Source organism: Centroberyx gerrardi, chromosome 7 (genome assembly GCF_048128805.1).
Source record: "Centroberyx gerrardi isolate f3 chromosome 7, fCenGer3.hap1.cur.20231027, whole genome shotgun sequence".
Lineage (NCBI taxonomy): Eukaryota > Metazoa > Chordata > Actinopteri > Beryciformes > Berycidae > Centroberyx > Centroberyx gerrardi.
The window spans coordinates 5,125,638-5,138,512 of record NC_136003.1 but is presented as its reverse complement, the minus strand read 5'-3'; the positions used below and the strand labels follow the sequence as shown (position 1 = coordinate 5,138,512).

General features: G+C 39.9%; 2 protein-coding genes across 3 annotated transcripts; one reads left to right on the top strand and one right to left on the bottom strand.

Annotated features, from left to right (window-relative positions):
- Positions 1 to 1,349: 1,349 nt before the first annotated feature.
- LOC139919173 (guanine nucleotide-binding protein G(I)/G(S)/G(O) subunit gamma-5) lies at positions 1,350 to 5,784 on the bottom strand. 2 transcript variants are annotated; one of them, XM_071908814.2, is made up of 3 exons: positions 5,636 to 5,784; positions 3,544 to 3,716; positions 1,350 to 3,393 (listed from the first exon to the last, which is right to left on the bottom strand). In XM_071908814.2, exons 1-2 carry the CDS (start codon positions 5,726 to 5,728, stop codon positions 3,591 to 3,593), a joined length of 219 nt encoding a protein of 72 aa, XP_071764915.1. In that variant the 5' UTR covers positions 5,729 to 5,784; the 3' UTR covers positions 1,350 to 3,393; positions 3,544 to 3,590. The 2 variants fall into 2 exon arrangements, with proteins under 2 accessions (XP_071764915.1, XP_071764914.1); XM_071908813.2 differs by having other exon boundaries at positions 3,590 to 3,716.
- Positions 5,785 to 7,062: 1,278 nt separating this feature from the next.
- On the top strand, positions 7,063 to 12,773 carry clpp (caseinolytic mitochondrial matrix peptidase proteolytic subunit). The gene is made up of 7 exons (XM_071908824.2): positions 7,063 to 7,126; positions 7,803 to 7,904; positions 8,305 to 8,376; positions 8,511 to 8,607; positions 8,773 to 8,960; positions 9,434 to 9,539; positions 11,295 to 12,773. Exons 1-7 carry the CDS (start codon positions 7,115 to 7,117, stop codon positions 11,519 to 11,521), a joined length of 804 nt encoding a protein of 267 aa, XP_071764925.1. The 5' UTR covers positions 7,063 to 7,114; the 3' UTR covers positions 11,522 to 12,773.
- The last annotated feature ends 102 nt before the right edge of the window (positions 12,774 to 12,875 follow it).

Below are 12,875 nucleotides of genomic sequence, written 5' to 3'. Positions count from 1 at the left end.
TCAAACATTTTCATGTTATGGACCCCAATAGACCCACATTAGACCCAATTTGATTAGATTTATTCCCAGGCACCCAAATGGGAAGATTTTAGTTGTTGATTTATTGTAGAACTGTCTACATGGTATGTGGGGAAATAATAGTGGTGACAATGAAACCTTGAATTACAATAGTTCTTACACATTCTCTGACTGGGATCATTTCTGGCAAATTACAGTGAATTTAAACTATTCCTTATTTTGCTGGGGACCCAGCAAAATATTTAAATAGGGTTTCAATTTAGACAAGACATTGGCATTAACAAACATGTACAACAACATTACTTAATGCAGTTGTTTATTGTGCAGTTAATATGACCTCATCTTTGTTAATGTCACTGTTCATGCTTAATTCACGTTAGTAAACACATTAGTTAACATTATTAACAAACATGTATAACAACATTAATTTATCCAGTTGTTCATGTGCATTTAACATTAACTATCGTTGTTAATGTTGTTATTTATGTTTAATTAATGTTAATAATTGCATTAGTTAACATTAGTTAATGAACACTTAATGTAAAGTGTTGCCACTCAACTGTTTAAACTCCCCTCAGCCTGACTTGCTCTTATTTTTATCATTGAACTCCAATGGTACGAAAAGCAATGTTATCTGTACTGTTGTTAATGTCAAGTATGTGTTGATTGTAATGCTTAATTTGAGAAATTATATATGAACTAATATATAGAAAATAGATTTGGTTATGGCAGTGACATTAATTTAAATAAAAAAGTTGGATTTATTAAGCCATTTATTAACTACATTTCCCATGTAACACGTTTGACAGATACTGTATATTAGGAAACATCACAGGTGCTATGCGTATCATTTTAACCATTGATATATCATTGTCACATTAATTGTGATACCTTGGTATGATTACTGTAAACAAATGAGACCATGGTGGAGATGATTTGCTGCCTGTATTTCACACCAGTGGTATTGTGTTAGTGCTAGTGTTACTCAAAATTAGAACCACATTTCCCATAAACCCCATTTCTTACTGTCCTTCCAACCTCTCCCTGGCATCTGTCTTTACTGAAGAGAATAATCATGTTGGAAGTGATTTTTCCATCTGCCTTTCACTCCTTCCACCATCTGCCTTTGCCAGAAACTCTGAAAGCTTTAGCTCTGTTTGCTCTGGAAGAACAGTGGCCTCTTCCTGTTTTGTGCCGTAAAGCAATCCAGATTTCCCTCCAAATCTGACCTGGTGGCTCACAATGGAAAATGCAGAGTAGAGGTCAGTAGAGGCTGACAACCTTGGTGATGGTCTGATTTGTTTACAGTAATTATACTAATGTCTCAGAAATAATGTGGTAATGATTTATTGATGTTAAAATAACACACATAGCACCTTCTAAGAATAATGTGCCATTGGCGCAAGCAAAGCTATGTGTAATCATGACGTACATTGGTCTAGACAGTAGTATAAAGGGTTAGGTTTGTGGATTTGATAACATAACACTGACATAAATTGTATTCATGGTGAAATCATATAGTTGCTGTATTCTTCATACTGTAGCATGTACATAGAAATACAACAGCAAGCTAGGTTTTCTGCAAAGGCAAAAATATCTTACAGTCTCATTCACAGTCTCTTTCAGTCAAACATATCAACAATAAAAGATAAGTCTACCAAGTCATACGGTTCTTCTTTTTATTACGCTCTTTGCTGTCCTCTTTTCAGCTTCCGATTGTAAGACAACAGATTTGTGCATACTTCATGGTGCCATTGTTACTTAATATGCTGCGTTCTGTTTAAAGCCGGAAGTGGGAAATTCACAGTTGGTAGGTCCTAATTGCATTCTCCACGTGCTCCAGTGGTCCAGCTCAGAAAAACCAGAGAAGAACATGGACACCCACAAGATTGTCTTTGCCCAACATAATACTGTTCCCCACGCAACAGCTAATGTTATGTCAATGATATTTGGCAACGTTAGCTAGCTAGTAAACATAGTTAGCAAGTGTAAGTGCAACTTTATTTCAAATTTATATGTTTAGCCATTTACCTCACAGGTGTTTTGATAGATTTAAGGTCATGTGATGCTGAAAATTGAAGTTGAGTGTATTTTGAGGATTATAAACATGTTAAAAGTAATGCTGTGTAGCGTTTACAGTGTATGCTGTAAAACCCGGGGTTGAAAAATCTTGGAATTCTGACGTGAAAGGCTGTTCCAGTGCATTTTTCCTAGTAGAAAGAAAGTCAGAATTTCGGACTTTCCGACATCTCTGGAACGCAGTGTTAGTGTCATTTTCCCCCCAACTCCTCTGCAATATTTTACATCAAGTCAGATGGTACTTGAGTAGTGGAATTAAGCACAGTGCTAATTTTGTTATAATAAATGAGGCGCAAAGTAAATGTCAGATAAACCAATTGTGACAGGCTTATGACAACGAAAGGCTTCAACATAACACAACAAACAGTGACTTTTTCATGGTCAATATTTACCACAGTACATATTAGACATGAATATTTGAGCAACACCAGACCAGTGTGAAAGACGTGAACCCTTACAGTGCATTGACACTGCAAGCAACATGATCAACATGTCACCAGAAGTCCATTAATTTACAGGGAAACTCGGACGATGTGTGGATGGTCAACAAGCTTGTCTGCTGAGAAAAGTTGGTCGACAAGCTTGTTCAGATTTGCGTTTCCCTCCTGATTTAGTTTCATGAAGAATAGCTCCGTCTGGCAAGTGCAAATGGATGAGAATTTGATTAAAGCCATTCAAAGCTTCCCAGTTCTCTATAACTTAACTACAGGAAAAAACATCTCAAATAGGAGGCTTGGAGAGCGGTTGCATCCATCGGGTCTATGGTAAGTTATTTTATTGATTTTTTTCTGTTTATTTTTGATTAATGCTACCTAATTAGTGTTTGCCAGCTAGCTTTGTTAACTCGTTAAAACGACGTAATGTTATGAAAGGCACAAACAAAGCAGTGAAAAATACATGTGATTTACCTGGTCAAAACTTTGAACTTTGTAGCTGCAGACCACTACAGAGATGCAACTGTAGCCTCTGGCCCCGCCCACAATTGGTCAGAATAGAGTGACACATCAACCAAGTTGCTCACAGAGTGAATGCACCATCAGTTGTAAAATGGCTTTGCAATTGCAAACACATATCCTATCAAAACATTCAGAATATATTAACTGGATTTTTGGCAATATCATTGTTTAGCTGCTCCATTAGTAGGCGCGTGTGTGTGTGTGTGTGTGCGTGCGTGCATGTGTGTGTGTAGTCCTGGCTTCTTTATCTTCAGTGTCTGTAGGCAGTGGGGACACATGACAGAAATCCACATCGGAATGATCAGAAGTGTGTTTGTGTTTTATGCATGCCTGCATCGCCCTAAAAGAGACAGAAAATAAATTTAGCTAGAAGGGATACACGTCTTGTGCATTCAGAGACAACAAGTCTATTGTTTAGTGGTTCTGGAAGGTAGAAGTATTTAAGAGACGGGGGCAGAGAAGAAAATATCAGGAGAAATAAAAAAATTACCTGAGAAATTCAACCAAACAGAATAGAGTCGGACTCGTCATCATACCTCAGATGAGGACGCAGGACTTGGGAGGTCTGAACGGGTTGTCGCTGGAGGGGACTCCCATGAGGAGAGGGTCTTTGTGCGCATTTTGCAAACAGAAGGTCTTCAGATCTGCGGCAGCCTGAGAAACCTGCATATAAAAAAGAGAGAGTCCACACAACTGAAGATACAATTCTATGATAGTCAGTACACCAAATAGTTCTGTTTAGTAGTTCAGAGTTTTGTAGTTTGAACTTAAAGGGGCAATACGTAATTACATTACAATACATTTTTAGTGTCCAAAAGCACAAAATTACCTTAATATATCTGCAGAGGGTTGATAGGGTTGTTTATCAATACCTTTTGCTATGCTTATATGTGCACAATAATACAACTATTAAAAAACTTGCGCACCACATCCTTCAAATTAGAGGCTGCAGATGGAACGGAAAGGAAAGGCCCTTCTACATCCTACAAGCAGTTGTAAGCGCTCATTGCTGTGGTGTTTTTTTCATTTCTTTTTTTATTGTAAGTAGTATTTATTGTAAGTATTGTATGTAGGTGGCGCTCTTTTCTTTGTCCATGGTGGCTATCGCTGCTCATGCTAACTACACAGTTCTTCTTCTGTTTATTCTAAACAAACCGGAAACATAAAACACATCACTTCTTGTGCGGCAGAGGATTTTTCCCAGGAAAATGCTACCAGACACCGGCTGTTCAGAACAGCAAATGTAAAAGCTTTAATGAACTGGATATAGGTTGAATCACTGTTGTGGTATACTGTAGCAATCAGATAGAGAGTAGCAAAAAAGGCATTTATTTATATGAAAATGTTGCAGATTATTACTTTAATTAGTTGTGCATTATTAGGCCTGTGATTTTTATCTATAATGAGCATTGTACTCAAATATATCTAAGTTATCACAAAATGTAGCTGGTTTCATTGCATTTCAAGCACAACTTGCCGCCTCAAGAGAGCTTTCCTGACAGCTTGCTTGGGGGGTTAAGGCAGGCACTAGAAACTAGTCTGACTTCTGTTCTAAAATAAGTAGTCATCCAACAATCACACCAGTCACACACCAGCACAATCAACAAAGCCGCCACTGTGCTGCACTAGCACAGACACATCTGTTTGCTAACTTTCACTACACTACACAGCATACCAGGAAATTATACTCTCGGAGAAGACTTTTGAACGACCTATTTAGAGAATATGAGCATAAATAGGCTACTGGAAATAAAATACTGAAATACTTTTTAACTACATAAATATTTAACATAAATTCATAGTAACTAGTATCAAACTGATGTAGGCTAAGTAATACGAGGATTTGTTTTAGGATAGAAACAAAAGCATACATCAATACTTTTCTGAAAACAGTTGCTGCTGCTGGTGGTTGCTTGCCTTATAATGATAACGAGGTCATAGTTAACCGAACTTTTTAATTGTAGTTAATTGACTAGTTGTTACATTGACTTTAAATGGGGTTCTTCTAAACTGTTGGTAACAGATGTAGTGGAGGGTAAATCGAGCTAAACCCAGTTCACGTTTTTATTTTCAAAATACCGTTTCCTCACTTTTTGAGGAAACTCCAGTAGTAGGCCTATTTGACATAAACAGACAAAAATTTCTGTCATAGATTTCACGTTAATTCAGAGTATACATCATAGTAGCCTGGGTTGTATCACTTTTTTAAGAAACAAAGGCATAATAATTCGATACTTTTATGAAAATATCGGCTTGTTAGTTGATTTTGTGTCTGTTGCTAGTCGTGTTCCGTTTTGATGACCACGGTCTGGAGGTCATAGTTTACCCTACTTTTTATTGAATTTACAGCTCGTTACATTGTCATAAGAGTTTGAGTTACCACATAGTAGTAAAGTTTGGAATAACGGCCAAAATACAATGCAAACTGAAACATTTTAAATGTGCTCGCTGAAAGTAATTAGCTACAGCAGGCTTCTCATTACAGAGCATGTTGACACTTCAAAGCCCTAGTCACACCCAGTGGAGAAGTTTGATAAAAGTCTGATTTAACTGTTTTTTTTAGTCTGGTCAAGCCTACATACCTTAATTCGACGAACACTGGCCTCCAGACGAAGCTGTTTCACTGCTTTCTGGGCGATGACTAAACTGCTGCTGTTGGCGGTGTTGTTCGACATGTCTGCGTCCAAATAACAGAGAAAGTGACGAAAGTGAGTGGACAGTCACACCAGTGTCAACCAGCTGGAATAAAAATACACCTTCCGGTTAGCACCCTTCAAAATAAAACCCCTACTGACCAACGTGCGCCACGATTTTGGAGTAATAGCCTACAAAGTAGAGAAGTGAAAAATCTGAATGAATTTAACGAGGGATCTCTAGGAAAATTTAAAAAAAACATTTGCTGTTTGTCCTTTTTTTTCTTTTTTTGCAAAATGTCATTTTCACAGGATATAGCCTATTGGTAGCCATAGGCCTATGCAGTGTGCCACAGGGCTACCAAAACTCTACAAATTAAGAATAAACTACTCTACAAACTAAGACCTAACTTAGAAGGATGTCTACTGTCTTATAAAAGTATATTTTAACAATTTTCAGTGGCACAATTGTTTCTAAAGACTGTAAGAATGGGATCCCCAATTCCTAATGTACACATAGTCTTATGCAAGATGCCATATATAGGCTTACAGTGCTGCCAAAAAAAATAAAAAATACAAATACATTCTCAAACACCAAACCTGTACTATTAGTAATATTAGTATCTAATTGAATTCATTTCAGAGGCACAATTGTTCATGAAGACTGTTCACATAGGCCTGTGCAAGATGCCATACAGGGCTGCCAAAAATATACAAAGAAACTCTCAAACACCACATTTATATTAGGCTATCTAAAAAACAACAACAACAAAAAAAAACATCCATTTTAGCCATTTCAGTGTCACAATTGTTCCTAAAAGCTATAGAACAGGAGCCCAAGTTCCTGAGTTGAAGCATGGATAGTATTATATTATCGTATTATATAGTATGTTTATATTATATATTGTGATAGCCTATAATATTAGTATTATATTATTGGGTTGAAGTCAGTCTGAATAAGCCGCCAAAATCTAAATCTGGAAACCTAAATCTTTTCATTTCAGTATTCAAGTTCATGAAGAATTTAGACTAATGACATTATGAACATTATCTTTCCAGCTGATAGATCTCCATCTAATTATTAAGGAGGAGAATGTCAACACCAGATTAAGGTTGGGCCATACAGGTTTAAATCATCATAAAAATAATTAATCATAGTTAAATTGATAATTGTGGAGAAGAAGAAACAGTAAATCATGTTATAGCTAGGCAATGCTGACTGTCCTAAATATAAAAGAGATATTAAGATCATCAGCAACAAAACCTCCTTGGCAGCAGGCAGCAACATGCTGTAGCGTCTAGTCTGCTGTAAAGTAGAAGAAGAAGAAGAAGAAGAAGACGACGGTCCAACTGGAATTTGTTTCCGGTGCAACTAGGGGTCACGCAGAGGGGGATTGCATATTACCCGAGATATTACAAGACTACAACATGCTTCTACGAGTGAGTACTACTTGCAGTTCTAGAAGACGAAATGTGTCGTCTGTATTGTAGACGAAATTGCTTTCATATAAAAGCCGCGGTAACTTTTATTATTTCTGGTGTCGCGTGTTTATGGAACAGCGACGGTGGAACAGCTCGCGACTTGTGTAACGTTAACGTTACGTCAAGCTGCCCAGCTACGAACAGTTTTATCTACATTGAACTGAGGTCAGCTGGCTAGTGGAATGAGGCAGGATAGAATACTGTTAGAAAACTGTCATTCCGTAGATACAACAAAAAAACCGTCATTGACCATTCGAATGTCAGTTCGGTTTTCTCTCTCTCTTCGTGTGTGTGTGTGTGTGTGTGTGTGTGTGTGTGTGTGTGTGTGTGTGTGTGTGTACACTTCTATCCTTGGGAGAATTAGTTTGAGTTGAGTTTGAGTTGTAGACCTTCGTAGTGACGACATTTTGGCCGCTCCTTACTTAACCCTAAGGGGTTAGTTTGGAATTAGAATGAAAGTTAAGGGTTAGGGAATGAAAGAGAGAGAGAGAGATTTCCTAGCTTTTCATGTGGCATAAGACTTTGCTAGCTTATTGCTAACTCTAGCTTGGTATTTATATGGTGACAGGCAGAAGTATGTGCAGTACCTAACTTTCCGCATTTCCATTGCTTTAACTACTATTATGTCTCTCAGAGGGTGCTGCAGATTGGAGGGTTGGCGTTGAAATGCAGCAGGTCCATCCACCACAGTTCTGTCTGCAGAAGTCCACTTATACCCATAGTTGTGGAGCAGACGGTGAGTGAGACAAGTCTCAAAGGGCTTTATATACCATCACCATACTACATCCTACATATACATACTACTTATATATACACATCATATACATCCTATACTAGGTCATATACATACTTAATCTACGTTGTTTACTACATTATATACATACTGTACATCATATACTACAATCTACTTACAGGAAGTGACAAATCGAAACTTTAGAGTAGTAATATCCAACATTTTCATGTAAATGTCAATTTTTGCCACCAATTTGCGAAAATTGCATAGTGCAGCTTTAAGTTAATGTTTGTCAATGATTTAGCCACCTGACTGATACAACACTGGATAGAATTAGCTTTGTCAGCATTCTTAAAGATTATAAAATTCTTCTTAAATTCTTACCTCCCTTTTTTTTTTTTAGGGGAGAGGAGAACGAGCATATGACATCTATTCCCGCCTCCTGAGGGAGAGAATCATTTGTGTAATGGGTCCTGTAAGTGTCTTCTGGGATGTTGAAATTAATCTTGAGTTTAGGCTTTGATTTTGAATGTGTGTTTTCAAGTGGTTCTGTTCTATCTTTCTCCCTCTCCTACATCTTCCCCCGCCTCTTCTCTCATTTCTGTCCAGATTGACGACTCTGTAGCCAGTCTGGTTATTGCCCAGCTGCTCTTTCTGCAGTCAGAGAGCAACAACAAGCCCATCCACATGTACATCAATAGTCCTGGTAAGAGAAGTGGACAGGAGGCCACACAGAGGGGAGTAGATGGAAGGATTAAGGGTTGAATTATGGTTAAGAAACCTTGGACAGTGCCCCTTTTACTTAATATTTTCCTTTCTCCTCTCTTCATACCATCCACCCTCTCCACCCCCCGCCCCCTCCACCCCCCAGGTGGTGTGGTGACGGCGGGCCTGGCCATCTACGACACCATGCAGTACATCCTTAATCCCATCTCCACCTGGTGTGTTGGCCAGGCAGCCAGCATGGGCAGCTTGCTCCTGGCAGCGGGAACGTCGGGAATGAGGCATTCACTGCCCAACTCCCGCATCATGGTGCACCAGCCTTCAGGAGGAGCCAGGGTAAGGTACTGAGGGTATCCGCGGGTCCATAAAAAGTCTTAAAGTATCTAAATGTGAGGCCTTAAAAAACATTAAAATATCTTAAATGCAGTTACTGGCACCAGTCGGCTGTTACCATTTGTTAGCAATGCTAGTCCAAGTCAGTGGGAACTGGAGCTTTTTCTCTCAAAATTGCATATAAATATGAAAGTAAATAGAGTGGCTTGCATGTAATGTTGAGAGAAATGGTTTCCTTTCCCTGTGGTTCTCAACCATGTGTCATTAAGGCCCAAGAGTCAGCAGGTTTCATTACAACTAAACGCTGCAGCTGCTGATTTCACTGGTTAGTTCCCCCTCTCTGGTTTGTGTTAGTCAGTGAAATCGGCTCATAACTGTGGCATTCAGTTAGTTTGCTTGTATTAGGAAGAATCCAGTATGTAGTTTTCAGTAGTTGCTGGAACGGTTCAATGATGGTCAAAGTGCTGTGTGTCCAGGGTCAAGCCACAGACATTGCCATCCAGGCTGAGGAGATCCTGAAGCTGAAGAGGCAGATCAACAACATATACGCCAAACACACTGGACAGCTGCTGGAAACCATCGGTAGGTTTTGCTAAGTAGCAGGGGTTGTATCTGCCTGTTGTGCAGTTTGAGGTGGGAAGACAAACCTTTGAAGGAGACGAGAGCAAAAACTTTATTTGTCAGCATTTCTTTTGGGGATCTCCAATGGAAGCAAAGATTATAGCAAGATTTCTGCATTGTGATTAAAGTGTTAAAGTATTTTTTTTTAGATATTCCCCCAAAGGGAATATCAGCTATAGCTACAGAACAGGCCTGGAGCTGATAGGGTTTCAGTGTCTTGCTCAAGGACACTTCAGCAGGATGCTTGCTGTCACCTGAGCCTGAACCCAGGCCCTCTGGTTGAAGGAGGGTCTCCTTACTCTCTACAGCAATCTGCTGCCATTCCCTTCCTCTCCTCTCCTTCTAGGTTGTTCAGTAAACTAAAGTATAGTACTGCATTATAGGATGCAGTCTGGCGGTGAAGTAAATCCATCAATACCATCCAAAATGGCTGTCATACTGAGTAGGATCTACAAAGCTGATTCCATAACTGTGTTACAATACTTAATTCATTCACAAAGTAGCATCACATCACATCACATCACATCACACTGCCCAGCCACAGCGACAGCTTGAAATAAATGGGAGACACTCCCATACATGCAGCAGACGAACTCCTTCGCTTACTCCTACTCACACAAACAGACATGACCAGCATGAATGAACAGGTGCACACAGACTGGGAAAGAGGACACACAAATTAAATTCCAATCAACAGGAACCTGAACCAGGGCTAGCTAACTAGTCTAACTTTACTCTAAAAAGAGACTGTCACTGCCAGTAATTGTGCAAAGCTAAGGCTAGTCAAATAGTGGGGAAAATAAATGGGTTTTAAGCATGAATTTAAAGATATCAGTATAGCTTGCCTCTCTAATCGCAGCAAGGAAACCATTGAGAAAAAGCTTTGCTACCTGCAGTTTTCTTTTTGACTGCCGGGAAAAATAAGTAGCCAGCGTCTTCCGATCAGAGGGTGCGTGACAGTATATATGGTGCAATGAGATCTGCTAAACAGGATGGCACTACTCATGTAATATTTTATAATGATTGCAGAAACACCTTGAAGTCACATTTGCCATGAATTGGGAGTCAGTGTAGGAGGAGAGATAGGTGTTATGTGGTCAAATGTCCTTGTTTTGGTCAGGATTCTGGTAGCAGCTCAAGATTTTTGACAACATTTGGTAAACTGGAGAACAGTACATGGCAGTAATCAAGACTCACCAATGCAAATGCTTGCACTAAGGTTTCCGCGTCTGCTGTTGTTAATATACAGTAGCTTGTCTTTTAGCAATATTGCAAAGATGGTAAAATGCAGTTTTAGTAAACCTGCATGTACCTAATAAAGTGGCTACAGAGTCTATATATCATCTATAAATGGCTACAATAGAAATGCCAACTTTTTCACTGACACCAAGTCGATCAATACGCAACATGTAGATGTGATGTACATTATTGTTCCTGGGGGGAAAGTGATCTATCATACAGCATTATGAAGCAGTGGTTCTCAACTGTATGCCATCAAGGTCCAAGAGTCTGCAGGTTTTCATTCCAACCAATCGCTACAGCCGCTGATTTCACTGATTAACACACCTTCAACCCAAAAGGAGGAACTAATCGGTGAAATCAGCTGCTGTAGTGATCGGTTGGAATGAAAACCTGCAGACTCTTGGGCTTCTGGTACATGGTTAAGAACCAATAGTAACTGAGCACTCATTTCTCTTCACCTTTCCCATCTTTCAGAGGGTGTGATGGAGAGGGACCGCTACATGAGCCCCATGGAGGCCCAGGACTTTGGTATCATTGACCGGGTCCTGGTCCACCCCCCCCAGGCAGGCCAGGACGAGCCTGAGCTGGTTCAGAAAGAGCCAGCGGCGCCAACCAGTCCCCCCCCGACCCCAGAGTCTTCAGCCCCCGAGCAGGCCTCCCCTGGGACCAATCCCCCCTCCTCATACAAACCCGAACCATGAACGTTCCAACTCAGAGCCATCAGAGTTCTGCAAACAGTTCCTCAGGATTTTATGCCTGAGATGAAAGCAAGGCGGAGTCTCCATGGTGTATTTCAGTTGTCTTAAGTGGCTTCCTTCTGTCCTCATCTTACCCCCACCGCTATTGTGCATTCTAGACATGCACAGGCAACATCCTGGCTGCATGTACAATCGTCAGAAAACAAAGGTGAACCCAATGTTGGGTAGAGCCTTATTGATAAAGGTCTAGTGTATCCACACTGCAAGCAACTTGGTTGATATGTCGCTCTATTCTGACCAATTGTGGGCGGTGCTAGAGGCTGCGATTGTATCTATGTAGTGGTCTGCAACTACAGTGTTGAACAGGCAAATCATGTATTTTTCGCTGTTTTTTATTTGCTTTCATAACGTTACATTGCTTTGATGAGTTAACATAGCTAGCTAGTGCTAATTCATTGATTTAAAAAAAACTTCAGAGCATACCATCAAATTCAAAAATGGATGCAACCGTTCTCCAAGCATCGTTTTTGAGATGTGTATTTCTGTAAAAAACAAAACCTAGAGAACAGGGAAGCTTTGAATGGCTGTAATCAGCTTCTTGTCCATTTTCCCCTTGCCAGGAGGAACTATTGTTCATGAAAGGAAATCACACTGGTAGGGAAACAAGGAAGAACGCAAATCTGATGACGACCGATGACTGGTACAAGTTAAGCTGTGGTCAACTTTTCTTGGCTAACAAGCTTATTGACCGTCCACACATCGGCCGATTTTCCTCGGTCACTCAGCTCTATTGGAAACTAGAAGGGCACTCGGAGAGCGCAGACCTCCGCCAAGGTTCGTGCTATTATTGCTTGTTCGTGAGTCGGATCCGGATCCGCTCCAAAATGTAATGGGTTCTTCCTTGGCCCATGATACACCCTTCCATGAAGTTTCATGAAAACCGGGCCAGTAGTTTTTCCGTAATCCTGCTAACAGACAAACAAACGGCACCAAAAACATAACCTCCTTGGTGGAGGTAATTAATGGATTTCTGCTGACTCGTTGATCATGTTGCTCACAGTGTGAACGCACAGTAAGAGAAGATGCACTGCTTTAGATTAGTTAATTTGGGGACGGGAAGCCTGTTAAGACTATGGACCTATCCTATTCTGTACCTCCTTGCTGGGAAGATATTGTTAGAAGAAGAGTGGAGAAGCAGCTTGATCTGCATTTGAATATTCAATGTTTTTAATAAATGTGATCATTTTGACCAGAATTCACAAAATATGTACTGCCTCTTCTTGATCCACAGTGGTCTCAAATGCAGCAGAGTATCTGTAGAATCCATAACAGGCAGCTTATTAGTAATGAATAAGAA

Bases quoted from the DNA above. Each gene is read 5' to 3' on its own strand.
- LOC139919173 (XM_071908814.2), bottom strand. From the start codon at position 5,728: ATGTCGAACAACACCGCCAACAGCAGCAGTTTAGTCATCGCCCAGAAA. The intron at 3,717-5,635 runs GTATGTAGGCTT...TTTTATATGCAG, and splicing joins CCAGTGTTCGTCGAATTAAG to GTTTCTCAGGCTGCCGCAGA.
- clpp (XM_071908824.2), top strand. The intron at 8,608-8,772 runs GTAAGAGAAGTG...TCCACCCCCCAG, and splicing joins CATGTACATCAATAGTCCTG to GTGGTGTGGTGACGGCGGGC. The intron at 9,540-11,294 runs GTAGGTTTTGCT...CCCATCTTTCAG, and splicing joins ACAGCTGCTGGAAACCATCG to AGGGTGTGATGGAGAGGGAC.